The 18,404-nt window shown below is 41.5% G+C and overlaps 1 protein-coding gene across 1 annotated transcript in view; it reads left to right on the forward strand.

The window, feature by feature from the left end:
- The window catches only part of LOC138796505 (vomeronasal type-2 receptor 26-like), a 28,106-nt gene extending 11,594 nt beyond the window's left edge, over positions 1-16,512 (forward strand). Inside the window, exons 5-8 of the mRNA XM_069976111.1 lie at positions 1,585-1,827; positions 13,128-13,251; positions 15,328-16,131; positions 16,322-16,512. Coding sequence (XP_069832212.1) covers positions 1,585-1,827; positions 13,128-13,251; positions 15,328-16,131; positions 16,322-16,512 — 1,362 coding nt within the window. The remainder of the gene's footprint in view (positions 1-1,584; positions 1,828-13,127; positions 13,252-15,327; positions 16,132-16,321) is intronic.
- The last annotated feature ends 1,892 nt before the right edge of the window (positions 16,513-18,404 follow it).

Here is an 18,404-nt window from a genome sequence, read left to right on the forward strand (position 1 = left end):
CACACATTTCCTGTTTCAGGCCACTTTGTTGTTTGTTCAATGGTTGAGATGAGCACCTCACACTGTCTACACCTGTGAGAGGCCAAGATTAGAGCCTTTTAGGCTGTTCTTGTCCAATAACAGGGTGGCATATTTGCTTTGGCAAACTAGTTTGGACCAGTTCTGTCAATGTATTCCTGAGAGAGATTGCAGATAAAAGTGTGTTTCTGCTGCAGCCTATTCCTTGTGTGGAAATTTATACAAAAGACTGTTTTTTTTTCCCCTAAAAGCCTTATCATCCTGGCCATGCTAGTGTCTAAATGGGGTGAGGCTGCGATGAAGAGAATCAAGGGACAACACTGTCTACGCTGGGCGGCTATCTTCTCTTCATCTTTATGTTCATGTCAGTATTTTAAGTCAAGGACTATGTAGACATGACAAAGCTGAAAAATCCATTGCTTGTGCTAGGTTTCCTTAGGGGTCACCCTGATGGCTAGTTCTACCCACTATGTGGGGCCTGCATCACTGGATCTGTGTCACTCGTACCCACAGACAGCATTATTAGAATGAAGGCTGGACGGCACTCCGCGGTAAGTGTAGTGGTGCAGGTGGAGAGGAATGTAATGCCGGTCACATAGAAGTCAAGAAAATCCTGGCATTCACCAAAGTAATTCTTTAATCTTTATTCAGCTTCACTTATCCATTAACAATAACAATGCATAATGTATTTCGGCAATTGGTTTTATCAACGGGAGTTACCAAAACGCGTTCTGCGTTCTTATGATATGGCAAGGACTGATGTATGTGTCAGGCGGGGAGGTAGGGATAAGACACGACAGTGAGCCCTGATACTGAGCCCACCCACTGTCCCTACTTACTTGCCTCAAATGGCCCTAGACAGCCGCGGACAACCACGAAAACGTTCCTTTTTCCCTGCACACAGAAAAAGACAGAAAAACAAACACAATATCGGATGGTCAAACAAGCAAGGTCAGAACAAAACGAGCAGTACAAAATCAGGTAACAGTCGTATAGTCAAAAAGTCAGGCAAGAAGTCAGATAACAAAGTCGAGTAAGCAGAGGAAGTTAGGATGGGGAACACAGGAATAGACAGGGGGAGCTCGGACCAGGGTATGAAACCTAATAGCCAGCGCTGGGAGACTGCCTTAGCTTACTTTTATGAGGATCAAGAGCCCGATCTGGATCCCCATTGGACCGATTCTCTGATCCTTTAGGTACAGACAGGTAGAGAAGTACATCAATCAAACAGACTTGCTCAGCTGCGGCAATCATGGCTGGGAGAGTTAAGTGGTAACTCTTGCATTGCCAGAAGCTGAGAAGGAATCAAGTGTGTCACACAGAAGCAAAAACCAGGCCTAGTTCACACCAGGCTACTGCACATTCCTGACAGTATGTTGTTGTTTTTAATTAATTAAAGATTCTTCTTCTTCTTATTATTATTATTATTATTATTATTATTATTATTATTATTATTACCACCCCCCTAAGCTTGATTAGAAAATTCTCCCTGAACAACCCCTTGAAACGACAGTTATGCTTTAAAAAACGTAGCTACATAATGAATGTACAGTATTTATGTTACAGCTCAAACATTACATGAAGTCAATGTGTATCAAGGATCTGGAGAAAAGAAACATATGTTTTAATAATAAAGGTGAAATATTGGAAACATTAGAGATTCTTAATTCAATATATAAAATACATTATGATCCTGCAAGAGCTAAAAGGGTAGAAGGTCTTACAAGAGATGTTGGTACATTTGATGAGTCCCTTCCACCTTTGCAGCAGCTAGAATTGTCTTCAGATATAAATTGGATTAATAATAAGGTGAGTAACAATCTAAAAAACCACACACATAAAACTGCATAGTTTACCATCCTCTTACTGCATCATACTACTATATACTAGTGAGCACTAGGATCCGGGAAGCTGTGTGCTACAACTAGTGGTTACTGCTACCACTCTATAAAATCAACTGTAATTATAAAAAAAAAATATGTTGTGTCGGGCTAATAAAATGTCCAGTGATGTGGTAGATTAATAAAACTAATGCATGCACATCTAATTCATGAGCATGGTTTGAAAAAACGCCACTCATGAAGTCTGTTTGGACTTAGACATAGTCCTTCACTTCTATGGACAAAAACATCAGTAGGATTGGCTTTCCCAACTTTCACAAGTTAGCTTAAAGTCCTGTTCGCAAGGCGCGCGCCTCAGCTGGTGGCGAGTATTGCACTTGCTAGGATAATCCTGACTGGGAATCCCCTGTGACGTCACAGGTGCTAAGGATCGCTATGTGAGGCAAACTTCGCCTTGCGAACCAACAGGACTTTAAGCTAACTTGTGGAAGTTGGGAAAGCCAATCTTACTGATGTTTTGTCCAGAGAGGTGAAGGACTACAAGTCTAAGCACAACCATCCAAACAGACTTGGTGAGTGGCGTTCAAACCATGCTTATGAATTAGATGTGCATGCATTTGTTTTATTAATCTACCACATCACAGGACATTTTATTAGCGCGGCACAACTAATTTTTTTTATAATTTTTCACATTATACCAGGGAAGTCTATCTTCAAACATTTATCCATGTTGACTGTCCTCGTGAAACATAGTAAACTTTGTGAAATACGGTTATTTGTCTACAATATTTTATTTTACGATATTTTTATTTGTCTATAAATATAATAAAGTGCAAGTATATGTAGACCTATAGATATGTATACGGGAGGTTTGTCATTAACCCCTTAAGGACCGGGCCTGAAATGGCCTTAAGGACCGGAGCAAATTTTATGAATTTGACCAGTGTCACTTTATTCATTAATAACTTCGGGATGCTTTTACCTATCCGGCTGATTCTGAGATTGTTTTCTCGTGACATATTGTACTTCACATTTCTTGTAAATTGGAGTCGATACTTATAACGAATCTTTATGAAAAAACTCAAAATAGCGTGAAAAATTGTGAAAAAATGCATTTTTCCAACTTTAAACCTTTTCTGCTTATACAGAAAGTGGTTATACCACATACATTATATATTAAATAGCATTAGCAACATGTCTACTTTATGTTGGCGGCATTTATTAAACTATATTTCATTATTTTTAGACAATAGGAAGCTTAAAACATTAGCAGCAAATTTCCAAATTTTCAGTAAAATTTCAAAATCAGATATTTTTAGGGAACTGTTCAGGTTTAAAGTGTATTTGAGGGGACTGTGTGTTAGAAAGCCCCACAAAGCACCCCATTTCAGAAACTGCGCCCCCTAAACTCTGCAAAAGCACATCCAGAAAGTTTTTTAACCCTTTAGGGGAGTCACAGAAATAAAAGCTAAGTGTGTAAGAAATTTGAAAATTTTAATTTTCTGTGCAGAGATTTTATTGTAATCCAATATTTTTCATAATTATAAACCTATTACCAGAGAAATGCACCCCAATATTGATTGCCCCGTTTCTGCAGTTTATAGAAATACCCCATATGTGGCCCTATTGCGCTATTTGACGCAACCACAAGCCTCAGATATAAGGGAGCGCCTAGTGAATTTCAATGGCTCCGTTATTTTTGGTCATTTTTGACTGTACCACTTCAGGTTGGCAGAGGCTGTGGGGTGCCAAAACCTAAAAAACACCCCTAAAGGGACACCATTTAGAAAACTACACCCCTCAAGGAATGTAACAAGGGGTGCGGTGAGCATCTGGACCCCACAGGTGCTTCACAGATTTTCCAAACAATATGGCTTGAAAAAAGACTAAAGTATTTTTTACACTAAAATGTTGTTCTAGCCTTCAATTTTTCATTTTCACAAAGGGATAAAAGGAAAAAAAAAACACAAAACATGTAGCGCAGTTTCTCCCGAGTACGGAAATACCCCACATGTGGACATAAAGTGCCAAGCGGGCGCAGGACGAGCCTCCAAAGGGAAGGAGCGCCAATTGGCTTTTGGAAGCTGGATTTCACTGGAATGGATTTCAAGGGCCATGTCGCATTTACAGAGCCCTTGTGCTGCCAAGACACTGGAAACCCCCCACAAGTGACCCCATTCTGGAAACTACACCCCTCAAGGAATCTAACAAGGGGTGCAGTGAGCATATGGACCCCACTGGTGACGGGCACAAATGTGGAAAAATGTGACGTGAAAGTGAAAATTTTCATTTTTTCACTTTCATGGCACAAATGTGCCCGTCATCCAGGGGTCCATATCCTCACTGCACCCCTTGTTAGATTCCTTGAGGGGTGTAGTTTCCAGAATGGGGTCACTTGTGGGGGGTTTCCAGTGTTTTGGCAGCACGAGGGCTCTGTAAATGCGACATGGCGTTCATCATCCATTCTAGCCAAATCCAACCTCTAAAATCCAAATGGCGCTCCTTCCCTTCGGAGGCTTGCCCTGCGCCCACATGGCGCTTTATGTCCAGATGTGGGGTATTTACGGACTCGGGGGAAATTGCTCTACACATTTTGTGTTTTTTTTTCTCTTTTAACCCCTTGTGAAAATGATAAATTCAAGGCTAGACCAACATTATAGTGTAAAAAATTTAATATTTCATTTTCACGCCACATTGTTCCACATTTGTGTCCGTCACCAGTGGGGTCCATATGCTCACTACACCCCTTGTTACATTCCTTGAGGGGTGCAGTTTCCATAATGGGGTCACTTGTGGGGGGATTAACTGTCTTGGCAACACAGAGGCCTTTTGAATGCAACATGGCCCCTCGAAATCCATTCCATCCAAATCCAGCCTTCAAAAACCAAATGGCGCTTCTTCCCTTTGGAGGCTTACCCTGCACCCGCATGGCGCTTTATGTCCACATGTGGGGTATTTCCGTACTCAGGGGAAATTGCTCTACACATTGTGGTTTTTTTTATCTTTTAACCCCTTGTGAAAATGAAAAAATCAAGACAAGATCAATGATTTAGAGTAAAAATTAAAAAAAAATTACACTAAATGTTGGTCTAGCCTTGATTTTTTTCCATTTCCACAAGGGGTTAAAAAAGAAAATGAACACAAAACTTGTAGGGTAGTTTCCCCTGAGTACGAAAATACCCCACATGTGGACATAATTTGCCATATGGGCACAGGGCAAGTCACCAAAAGGACAGAGCGCCATTTAGAGGCTGGAATGGGGGATGGAGGCCATGTCGCAATTACAAAGCTCCTGTGCTGCCAGAACAGTAGAAAACCCCCGACAAGTGACCCAATTCTGGAAACTACACCCCATAAGGAATCTAACAAGGGGTGCAGTGAGCATATGGACCCCACTAGTGATGGGCACATGTGTAGAACATGTGCCGTGAAAAAAAAAAATACCATTTTTTTCATTTTCACGTCCCAAATGTGGCCGTCACCAGGGGGCCATATACCCGCTGCCCCACTTGTTAGATTCCTTATGGGGTGTAGTTTCCAGAATGGGGTCACTTGTGGGGGGTTTCTACTGTCCTGGCCGCACAGAGGCTTTGTAATTGCATCATGGCATCCTCTAATGGGAATGGCGGCCATACCTATTTAGCTGGGGAAAAGGGACAATTCTGATTTATTTGGGGGTATTAGGCCAATTATTAGTTTATAAGGTTGAAAATGACAGGTGTCCATCAAATTCAATCTGTGTTGATCCAGGGGAAGGCAAAAACCCCTCGTAAGGCAGACGACAGTAGCCTCATCACAGGGGAAAAATTCCTTCCCGACTCCATAATGGCGATCAGAATAATCCCTGGATCAACGTGACCCCTGAAATAGGAATAAGGGACAGAATTTAGATAATGTAGAACCCCAGTGACGTGTGGTACGCCTTGGAGCGATCCAGTATGCAGAGGCCGGGGGGATCAGGACAGGTGTCACACTGGAAAATGGTGTCCTTCCTGATCCCCCTGTTACACCACACTCTGCACTTCTTCTGGGGTCTCCCGTTCTCCAGTGTGGGGGACGTCACCTGGAAAATGTTGTCCTGGTGCGATACGGGGTCCTTCATATCCAGAAGCGCTGGGTCCGCTGCATGGCTGCTAAATATTAGGGCTCTATTACTACTTCTGATATGTTCGGATCGTGCCGCAAGCTACAGTAGCTCGGGCAGCGAGGGACCGGAAGAGGGGGTGCTGGTATAAGAGTTATCCCCGTACAGGTGGTGACCTTTATCCAGCAGTGGGAAGATCAGTTCCCGGACGATCTTCCCACTAACTCCGAGGATGGGGGGGAGGGGGCATCTGGGGGCTGGATTCGGGTGTCCCTTCCTTCATACACTCTAAGGGTACGTGCACACTGCGGAATCGCGAAGGATAACCCTTTGTGCATTCCGCAGTTGGCACCCACCGGCGGACTGATGCGGGCGCGCGTCTCCGTCCGTGTCATAGACTCCATTCTATGCACGGGCGGATTCCGCTCTGCGTCCAACATGTTGATGGAATGACTGATGATGGAATCCGCCCGTGCATAGGATAGAGTCTATGACACGGGCGGAGACGCGCCCCTGCATCAGTCCGCCGGCGGGTGCCAGCTGCGGAATGCACGAAGGGTTATCCTTCGCCATTTCGCAGTGTGCACGTACCCTAAATCTGTAAGTGTACCCTGAGGTACTCTCACAGAGTTTGTAGAATTTCACGCCATACCGTCATCTCTTATTGGGACGGTACTGGCGGAAAAGACGTGTCTGGGGGGCAGCGTACGCTACGCTACTCCCAGACATGTCACTGGATGATGAGGAGGATGAGGATGAATGGAGGAACAAAGGACCCCCCATTCATCCTCACTGGCTGTTTCGGTGTCGGAGGCAATAATAATGTATGCGTCCGATACCGAAAACACCCTGGGGGGCCATCTTTATATGGGGATTGGTATATGGGGTATGTAGTGGTGTAGTGTAAAACTTTATTCAATGTAGTGTGGTGTAATGTAGTGTTTTTTTACGTGTTTTTTACAGTAAGTATACAAAAAAAAACTACGCCAAAAATGGTGTTGCTGATGAATGCCGCACTTATGTTCGGCACTTATCAGCAGACCGTGGCAGTAGGATATAAAAAAAAACCACCCTACGCCAAAAAGGAGGAGTTGCTGATTAGCAGCGCACTTTCGTGCAATGCTGATCAACACTCAGCGGCGATAGGGTGCGGAAAATAGAAAAAAAAAAAATTGGGAAAAAAATTTTTTTTTTTACTACATTCTGAACATCCCTGTAGTGGCTGATACGTGTATTACACTTATCAGCCGCTAGGGGGCAGCAGAGCGCAAGATCCGAAAATAGACGACGCTGGAGCCGGAAAAATACGAAAATAGACGACGCTGGAGCCGGAAAGAGACGATCGGGACTCACGGAAGAAGCCGAAGATGAAGAGGACGCCGGGAACCCGGAAGACGCCGATCAGGACCCCGGGACAGGTGAGTAATGTACAAATACCTGCTCCGGACCCCTCAGCTACCTAGCTGAGGGGTCCGGAGCAGGTATTTATTACTTGTGGGGACTTTGATCGCCGTGAACGGCCGGCCGGCTGGCCGGCCGTTCACGGCGATCGGGACGGTGGTACCGTGACCACCATTACTTTTTACAGTAATGGCGGTCGGTGCCGTCCTCGGACAGCACCGACCGCCATTTTTTTCCGGGTCATCGGGCCACCGATGGCCCGGAAAGGTTCCGATCGCCGCTATGGGCTTATCAGCCAATAGCGGCGATCGTCGGCATGGGGGGGGTTAACAACCCTCCATGCCGACAGGGAGAGATGGCCTGCTATGTATTATAGCAGGCTATCTCCCCCGATCGGGACCCGGCCGGCCGCGGCGCCCGTTTAAAGGGATGACGTACCGGTACGTCATGGGTCCTTAAGTGACAGTGATCCATGACGTGCCGGTACGTCATGGGTCCTTAAGAGGTTAAAGAGTCACTGTCGTATTTTTTTTTTTTTTGCAGAAATCAATAGTCCAGGCGATTTTAAGAAACTTTGTAATTGGGTTTATTAGCCAAATCTGCCATTATCTGCATGTAAAAAGCCTTTTCCCAGGTCCCCCCCTCCTTCCTCTTTTTCATCCACTCCAAAAAATCTGAAAATTGTGACTTGTTGCAGGAGACGTCCCCTGTCTGCTCTAGGGAGAGGGGAGGGGGGAGGAGGAAGGAGGGAGTTAGCCGGCAGCAGAAAGCAGATAACAGAGGATTACAGGCACGGAGCTGGGTGACAGCTGTAATCCGAGCTCAGACAGGTCACTGGTGATGGTCAGAACAGATAACGGGTGAGGGATTTGTAGATTAACTCTTTGTTGTCCTGTTTTGGTCTTTTCTTTAGCTCTCTCCATAGGAGAACAATGAAGACAGGGGGGGAGAGCTTCAAACTGCTTTTTAATGATAAAAATGCATTTTTCGGATAATAAACCCAATTACAAAGTTTCTTAAAATCGCATGGACTATTGATTTCTGCAAAAAAAAATTTCACGACAGTGACACTTTAAGGTTTTGAACAGAGCGTCACAATTTGGATATATTTTTGTCTGTTTTTTTTAACATATCTTTTGACAGTTATTTTACTCCCATTATGCTTCTGTAACTACCAAGCTTGTACGTAGAAAAAGGCAGAAAAAAGGAGAGCACCAATAGAGTAATGGCACTCAGGCAGGTGACAACAGACATTGTGTTGAATGACTTTCATGGCAAATTGTGTTCCTTTATTTAACTAGTGGAAAGGTAAGACTGGACACATCTGTACTAATGCTCATTAGAGATGAGTGAGTATGCTTTACTGAGTACCCCGTGCTGCTTGTGTGCTCAAGATAAAGTAAGATGGTTTATATGTTAAACAGGCTTTCAATAAGCTTTAAGACTGTGAAAATGCATAATACATTTCCACAGCCTGAAAGTGTACCTGTTGTTTCAAAAAACTTAAGTTAATATGTCCTCCCACTCCCTGGTTGAATAGCAGTAAAGCTATGAAGTATATAACAACCACACTAGACTCCACCAGCCTAATACCTATTCAACATTTTTATTTACTACAGACACAGAAGGAGAAACCAGCTAAGAGTGCCTGTAGGAGGAACCTGTGTTGTTGTAAAGCTGTCATACTAATTGCGGCTGAGCACTTTTTTTTTTTCCTTTGACCTGTCCACCATTAGCATGACAGCTTTACAATAACATAGGTTCCTCCTATAGGCATTCTTAACTATTTTTTCTTCTCTACCCACAATATACCTGGGTGACAAAGGTCCAAGTGACTGAAACGACCCGTGATTGCATACACTGGTATCGTGAGATATAAAATATTATATTGTAAATAAAAAGTGCCTGAGAGAATCCTACTTTGTGTAATAAATAAAAATGGAGAATAAGCTTTAAGCTAGTGGAGTCAAGCGCAGCTGTTACATCCTTCATAGTTTCAAAAAACGTTTGACATGTCATAAAGACATAAACAAAAAAACTAAAAGTGCAACAGCAACCTACAAGGAAAAAGTGCTTACCATACATACTTCCCTGCTCTGTAGATATTAGAAATTAGGATGTTAGAAAACCATTTGATCAGAGTGTACCATGTCACCACGTTAAGGCGTTTTCAGAGACATGGTCCTACTCTAGCATTCTCACTCTAGCAATGGTCTCTACTGGGCTAAGAATAACCCTACAACTGGGCAGACAGGATCCAAATAATTTCTATTTATAGCAACCACAGGACATGGGTGGAGTGCAAGCCAACATGAGGTACCCCCAATCTACATACAACAGAAAAAAAGGAAAAATTGGCAGCACCCCAATGCTTCTGTAGTTCAGCCACATACAGCATGCAACCTACAGTGTGAACAGAGGCATTGGAGTGCTGTTTAATTTAGTTTTTTTTTTATGTCATAGAAACATGCCAAATGTTTTGATTGGTCTGGGTATAACTTTACCCCCCCCCCCAAAAAAAAAAAAAACACAAAAAAAAAACCACTGTGTTGACTTAACCTCCTGGGGGGCAGACTGTCCGTTAAGGTTAGCAAGGAGGTGACACCTGGTTAAATGCTCAACTCTCCCAATATTTTCAATAGGGCTTGTTACCCGATTCAAGCACTTGAGCATTAAAAGTTGTTCAATTTGAGTAATAAGAACTCAAGCATTCAGGTGCTCAGTCAACTTTAGTGAGCATTCCAAACTTCCCAAACCAAGATTCGTTCTGACCTTTGCAAAAAAAAAAAAATTGGTTCGGTAGAGATCCCAACTTTCTGAAAGGTTTGTAATGAGTTTGTAAAGATGTACATATAAAGATTGTACATTACATTACACTACATTACAAAAGTAAAAGGTTAATCCATAATCCCCTGCAGCTGGCCAATCGGATGCAAGCCATCCCTCTGCAGTGTCAAACTTTTCTTCAGTATACATGCAGGAGCGTGCCATCAGCCTGCCATTAACCCTTAGAGGACCGCGCCAATTCCAATGTTTGCGTTTTCGTTTTTCCCTCCTTGTGCTTAAAAGGCCACAGCACTCGCATTTTTTCACCTAGAAACCCACATTACCCCTTATTTTTTGCACCACTAATTGTACTTTGCAATGACAGGCTGCATTTTTTCATAAACTACACTGCGAAACCAGAAAAAAATTCAAAGTGTGGTGAAATTGGAAAAAAAATGCATTTCTTTTATTTGGGGGGGTTTAATTTTTACGCCGTTCGCCCTGGGGTAAATCTGACTTGTTATATATGGTATGATCCTCAAGTTGTTACGATTACAAACATATGTAACATGTAAAACTTTTGTATCTGATGGCCTGTAAAAAATTCAAACCATTGTTACCAAATATATTTTCCTTAAAATTGCTCTTTTCCCAGGCTTATAGTGCTTTTATAGGTCTATGATGTGTTCTTTCTATCGGTACCTTGATTGTACATATGCAAATTTTTGATCGCTTTTTATTACAATTTTTCTGTATTTGATGCAACCAAAAATGCGCAATTTTGCACTTTGGGATTTTTTGGCGCTTACGCCATTAACCTTGCAAGATCAGGAATGTGATTAATTAATAGTTTGGGCGATTACGCAAGCGGCGATACCAAACATGTTTATTTATTTATTTTTATTTATAACATGGGAAAAAGGGGTTGATTCAAACTTTTATTAGGGGAGAGGGCTTTTATTAAAAACAACACTTTTATTTTTACTTTTACACTTACACTAAAAGCCCCCCCTGGGGAACTTCTAGTATAAGTACACTGATCTCTCATACCAATCTATGCTGCATAGATATGCAGCATAGATCAATGAGATAGGCACATTGATTGCTTCCGGCTGCTGCAGCCGGAAGCAATCGAGTGCCGAGTCGGGATCAGCGCCATTACGACAACGTCCCGGAGGAGCAATCCTCCCCAATAGACACCAGGGAACGGCTGCATCAAGTAATCGGATGCAGCTGTCAACTTTGACAGCTGCATCCGATTACTGTATTAGCGGGCACGGCGATCGGACCGTGCCCGCTAATAGCCGTGGTCCGGGGCTACGAGCGGCACCTAGGACTGCGGTGTTTCAGAGCTCGGAAGCCGCACAGCCCCGCCCTGAACACATGGAGGCGGCCCTGGACGTACGGGTACGTCCAGGGTCGCCTAAGGGTTAAGCTCCAAATCAATGAATTGAACACATGCACATGGTAGAGAAAGAGATACAGTAGGTACAGGTAGAGAGAGGAACAGAGAAGCAGGGAGAGAGAAGGTTGATTGTGTAGAGATTGAAAAAAATTTGAAGAAAGTAGTTGTGTAATCTGCGTAGCTGGGAACTTGATTCTGTTACTTTATGTGTCCACAGCTCTCCTGGGTGATGTTACCCTTTGAATGACCTGTAAGGATACATGTTCAGTGCTTTAGAAAATCACTCTCTGGCAGGATAAAAGACGTCTTTTCTGGGGGGGGGGAAGGGTTTTATAAGTCAGCCATCCAAATCACCTGGTTCAATTTAACCCTTTAAATAACCTGTCAAGTGATATCAGTGTTTTATAAAAAAAAAAATATATATATAATTTAGGATTAAAAAAAAGTGATTCATCTATGTTGCTTCAATTTAACCAATTGAATCTCCAGTCAGGTGCTTTATAATCTTCAGTGCTTTATAAAAAAAAAAAATTGTGTTTTTTTTCCCTTTAAATAAAAATTGTATTATACATCGGTCCAACTCTCTCGGTTCAATTTAACCCTTTGAGTTACTTTCAATGCTTTATAAAAACTGTGATTAGCAGGATAAAAACTGCATTCATACAGCAGTTCACTTGCCGTTCTAGTCCCTACTGGGTCAAAGAGAGTGGTGCTGGTGTGGCCACATTCAACGTTCTATCCTGTGCCATGTGGGGTCACATACATTGTGGCTAATGATGCCAAACTTGTTATGGGGCAAGTAAGGTCTAAATAAATCGTACACCTGTCTGTCTTTGGCCACGTAAAGTTAGGTCTGTTTTTGCCACATGAGACCACTGTTTTTGATGCAATTTTTTCCACGGTTTTACTGCAAAAGAGCTTTTTAATGCCTGAAACAAGCAAAAACGCTACTACAAAGTGACGTTTCAATTTATTTTAAACACAGCTTTGAAATTTGCATTTTGGACGCTTCTCTCTTTGATATCAATGGGACATTAAAACGTGCTTTTCGCTGTAATAGAGACTTGTACCTGCTCAACAGAAATTTTAACTTCTTCCTCTGGTGCAGCTGCATTGGAATAAACCATTTAGTGGAAAACCCACAAATTAGGGCAGATGTAATGTATTTTTTTCTAGGCTAAGAAGTCATTATCGGTCAATTATATTATTTACTAATATGTCAGATATCAGATAAGCTATAAGGGCATGAGGCAGTAACCTGATGGACCCTACTGAAGTTTATGGCATCTTTTATGATCCTTCAGAATGCGGTGGTGTCCACTGTAGAACGGATCGTCCTCTTTAATTTTTTGGTAATTAATTGATTGCTATACAACTTCAAAGCAAGTTTAAACGCAGTCAGATATATACTGTAACTCTCCTTTTAACATATATTCTATTCCTTTCCTTGGTTCAGTTTGATATTTATGTCTTTCTTCAACCAAACTACAATGTAACAGTAATATGGACATATGGACTTTTCTATGTACTCATTTGGCAGATCTGTCAGGTCACATAAATCCTGGTCATAAGTTCTTCTTGTAATTCAGTTTTTGAAACTCTCTTTTCATAGATGCCATATAGCCGCTGCTCAGAAAAGTGTCTTCCAGGCTTCAGAAAAGCTGTGAAAAAAGGAAATCACATTTGCTGCTATGACTGCGTCTTCTGTTCCGAAGGAGAATTTTCCAATGAATCTGGTAATAAAGTGATCACTACACCCAATAATAAATGCCAGGGGAGGTTTAGTCTGTAAAATAGATTATTTTCTTTTATGATCAATCCTTATTAGAGATGAGCAAATAGAGAAATATTCAAAAATTTGGAATTTGATTCGAAAAGCCCATGATATTCGACTATTCGATCCAATTTCGAATCCCATTATAGTCTATGGGAGAAAAATACTTGGGACCTGGAAATCAAGATTCGAGCACTTGGGGGTCACCAAGTCCACAAGGACACCTCAGGAAATGATTCTAAAACATCTGGAATGCCACTGGGACAGCAGGGGACGCATGCCTGGGTGCAGCTATCACACCCAAGTGACAGTATCATGCCACTATCACAGCCTGTCTATAATACACTCCAAACACAATATAACCGCTATGTATAATTGAAAAAATACATGGAAACCTCCTTTCCTCTACATTAGCGTGGACAGAAAGCCAAATATTAAGCAAAAGAAACTTTATCATGTACCCCTTTAAATAACGTTGCCCATGACAACCACAGATGGCATAGACAAGGAAGAAATTAAACAGTACCCACCCTTAACTGTCATTGTATTTGTGTGTAATGTGTTTTAGAAAACCAAACAGACAAAGGTGTTCCAATTCTTTATAGGAAGCACAGTGCGCAAATCAGTAGTACCAAGATAATTGTTTTTATGAAACATTTGCAGTATACAGCTGTATACCAGATATATGAAAAAAATTTTAGAATTCCAGACAGAAAAAGGCATTTAAATTCTTTAGAGGACGCACAGTGCGCAAATTAGTAGCACCAAGCTTGTTTTTTGTTATGGCACACTCGCAGTATTCAGCTGTATACCCTATCTCTACAATAGATACACTACAGCCTATTGATGCCTGCCTGTCTGAACACACTGTCTTAAAAGACCTTCTAAATCTCTGCTTTCTATATTTTTTGTCCTAACAAGGGCTTTTGGGGGTCTCTTCCTACCTAACTTCACCTAAAAGCTTTCTCTCCCTGGTATACAGTCTGTCCCTCTCTAGCTCCAACCAGCAAGTGACACAAATATGAAATCCCCTATTTGATAAATCAGGAGGTCACATGGCTTAGCCAGCCAATCACAGTTAAAGCTTTTTTTAAACTTTTGCCTATTCCTAGTGCCTGTCCCCCCGTATATTTATTGGCTGAAAAAAAGCATTAGGGAGGGTGGGCGGGCGAGTCGATTTTATACTGTGTTTTCGATCGAATATTGGATAGAAAAAGAATAGTTTGAATAGCGTAGTATTTGACTGAATAGCTATTTCATCGAATACTACTCGCTCACCGCTAATCCTGATCAATCCTGAGCCATGAAATATTTCCAGGTGAAAGATCAGCAACATGTAGGGAGTTTCTCAAATCAGAAAACACCACATTATGCCTTGTAGAGTGCTGTAATTTTATAATAGCATAAGCTGGGAATAACATATAAGTCAGTGCTATGGCAAATCTGTGGACAAATTATATATTTAAGGCTATGTTAACACAATGCATTTTTTCATATTTCTACAACCGTTGTTGGCAATTGCAACAATGGCCATAGTTAATAGGAAAAAATATGTTGGCTTGCTGTCTATGGGGTCCCAGCCGGAGCGTATACACATAGTAAACGTTCCGGCCTGGACCCCTAGCGGCGCCGCAAAGAACAGACATGTCAATGAATAGCGTCTGCAGAAAGCTTTGTCAGTACACACTATGAAGGAAGGGGCTGTGGCCGCAGTTTTCATAGTGTGCTGTGGCGAGTCTTGATGCGGGCACGCGGTGATGCGCCCTCATCAGAACTCTGCGGCGTGAAAGCTCATCCGGCCGGTACCGGCCAGGATGATCTTTACGGAGACCGGGTCACGGAATGGCCGGTCTCTTAAGCCATGTGAACATGGCCCAAATCTGTAAGCATCTATTGTAGTTGATAAATAAGCAACAGAGATATAATACTTACTGGGAAAGCGGAACACTTACAGAGTATAGTTTCCAAAAATATGAACTCATAGGTCACCCTTCCCTTCTTTTCTATATCCCCTAATCCTTACCTTTATATATTTCAGATGCTGAAAACTGTGAGAAGTGTTCTTATACTGAATGGCCCAATGAAACGAGAGACAAGTGTGTCCCTAAAATTATCGAATTTCTCTCTTATGAAACAGATGTTGTAGCTTATGTTTTCTTATTATTGTCTCTATTGTCTTCTATAGTGATTGTATTGATAATTGGAATATTTCTTTATTTCTGGAATTCTCCTGTTGTCAGAGCTAATAATCGTAACCTCAGCTTCATCATCCTTCTTTCCCTCAAGCTTAGTTTGCTTTGTAAATTTCTCTATATCGGCAAACCAGAGGACACCACCTGTATGTTCCGTCACATCTCCTTTGGAATCATCTTCACTGTTGTGTTGTCATCAATCTTGGCCAAGACTATCATGGTTTGCATTGCTTTCAAGGCCACCACCCCTGGCAGCTCCTGGAGGAAATGGATGGGTGTTAGACTCCCCAATGAAATAGTGGTGATCTTCTCATCTCTTCAGATCCTGAATGGAATACTATGGTTGACTCTTTCTCCTCCATTCCAGGAGTTAGACATGGACTCATACCCTGGAAAGATCATCATTCAGTGCAATGAGGGTTCTAGACTGGCCTTTTACCTCATGTTGGGTTATATGGGGTTTCTGGCAGCGGTGAGCTTTGTTCTGGCTTTCATGGTGAGGACATTACCTGATATCTACAATGAAGCCAAGTACATCACCTTCAGCATGCTGGTGTTCTGCAGTGTCTGGATCTGTGCCATCCCGGCCTATCTGAGCAGTAAGGGGAAGAGTATGGTTAGTGTAGAGGTGTTTGCTATATTGGCTTCAGGTAATGGGATAATGTTTTGTATGTTCTTACCTAAGCTGTGGAATATACTGACAAATCCCGAACGATTATTAGAAAAAAAAGACAGAACAACACAGGAAAAATTAACAAGTTGCTCTACGTAGATATTGTAACTACTTCTTAAACTGTTAATCTTTTAATTGGGACAACTGCTCATGTATTTCCTTTGTAGTAGAATGTAGTGAATATCTTCATTCATTCCAAACCTCCGATCTTCCAATGATCTCCCTTTGTGCTCCCCCCTTGTCTGTACCTCACTCAACCATCACCAAGATTTTGTCCGAGCTTCCCTCATACTCTGGAACTCTCTATACTTCTGGCTCTCACCCACCATCAAGATCTTCAAAAATAACCTTCTACTAGGCTACAACTTACAATAACTCTGCATCAAACTTTGACTAGCTGTCTTTTACCTTCTCTCTCCCTGCCCTTACCCTGTAGATTGCAAGCCCTCATGGGCAGGGTCCTTATTCCCTATGTACCAATCTGCTAAGTATGTAATGTGTTTTGATTTTGTAATGTTCCTGTTCGTTACCCCCTATCATTTCTCTAGCGCTCTGGAATCAGGGGCGCTTAATTTTTTTATTATTATTATTATTATTATTACTGATATCATATTGGGCAACGAGATTCAAGTGATCCTGTTATCCAGTTGCATAGCCATTGCAGTCACAGGGGTCAATGTGTGTTAGTTAGAGATTTTTAAGATAAACAATGGAGATTGAACAGTCTGCGCACAATGCAGACATCCAAAAAGGGTTTATTATTCTCATTTTATAGTACAGTTGAAAATTTGGGTCAAAATGTACATTCAGACATGCGTGTTATCATGAGTAGTCATCACAATCTCCCTCTCCCTTTATGTTGGTTATACCTCTAGCTATACAGCCCGTTATATGATTTTTCTTTCCCTACCACCTGGTTGCTCTGGTGACTCATTTTAAAGCTTTTTTAAATTGAACTACAATTGTACTTATTAATAACAGTCGGGGTAAGTGACTTAGTTGGGTCCTCAGTTTTTTTTTTTTTTTTAAAGAGTTCTTTTCTTGAAATTTGAAGAAAATTTGTCAAGCTTAATCAAATAAAATTAATCAATTTTTTTCAAAATAAAATGAAAATATCTTCCATCAAATTTTTTAAAAACTTTCTAAGGCTCACACAAGGTTCTTGCCATGAATTATAAGGAGGTTCATTGCCAGTCCATCATCATGAATTATAGGGAGGTTCACCACCAGGCCCTCACCATAAACTATAAAGAGGTTCACCACTATGCCCTCACCCATTTTTCTTCTGAGGGTGTGTGTTTGGCCCCTCATAATGCAGAACTCTGGTCTCCTCTCTCAGTTACCAATCACAGGCCATGGCACAGTCACACTTCAGTCAGAGATAAGCTGAGTGGGCTGTTACTGTTGGGAAGAGTGTCTCTTGGAATGAATGGCCTTATCATTAAGAGGAGGACCTAATGACATAACAGGAAGACCCTGGGGGAGCACGGTAGGTGAGGCTTCAACATTACATGCAATAATATTAATGGCTGGAGTACCCCTTGAAGCTCTACTTAGGACAGCAAAGGCCTTTATATTTCAGTAATATACAACAGCATTTTGTAAGCTTTACATTTTTATCTTACTTTTTCTAATATATCCTGCACACCTGTCACATGTGTTTCTCATTTTCATTAAATACATATTGAAACATCTAGTTTAAAATATAACTGAGAACAATATATAAAGCCCTCACCCTGTGACTGCCAGTACAGCCCAGTTCTTTCCTTCAGAGATTCATGTCTGCCATGTATTTGAGAGCAGAGAGAAGACTCTTCGCTACTTACCTGACATTCTGTTACATTGTACATAATTGTTTACCAAAATTTTGCTGGTTATTCCTCTTGCATTTGATTCTTTCCTCCGCACAGTCACAGATCTCAGCCGCCAGATGTCATCTCACCATGATGGATTATACATTTGAATATAAATATTTTCAGGATGGAGACATCATTATAGGAGGGATCTTCACCGTTCATTCATGGACAGTGCCCTTTTACTATAAAGAGGAAACAATGCCCGACGTGGTTTGCGTATTGTAAGTACAAAAAAAAAAAAAACTATAAAGTTACATTTTACATGCAAGTCTGAAGTTGGACGTTAAACACACTCCTTCATGACTTTCTTTTTTTAATTTATTTTTTATTACTATGAACAGACAATTTTGCAATTAAAAAGAAAAAAAAAACACAAACAAACATGCATTTCCAC

The sequence above is a fragment of the Dendropsophus ebraccatus genome, chromosome 7 (assembly GCF_027789765.1).
Source record: "Dendropsophus ebraccatus isolate aDenEbr1 chromosome 7, aDenEbr1.pat, whole genome shotgun sequence".
Classification (NCBI taxonomy): domain Eukaryota; kingdom Metazoa; phylum Chordata; class Amphibia; order Anura; family Hylidae; genus Dendropsophus; species Dendropsophus ebraccatus.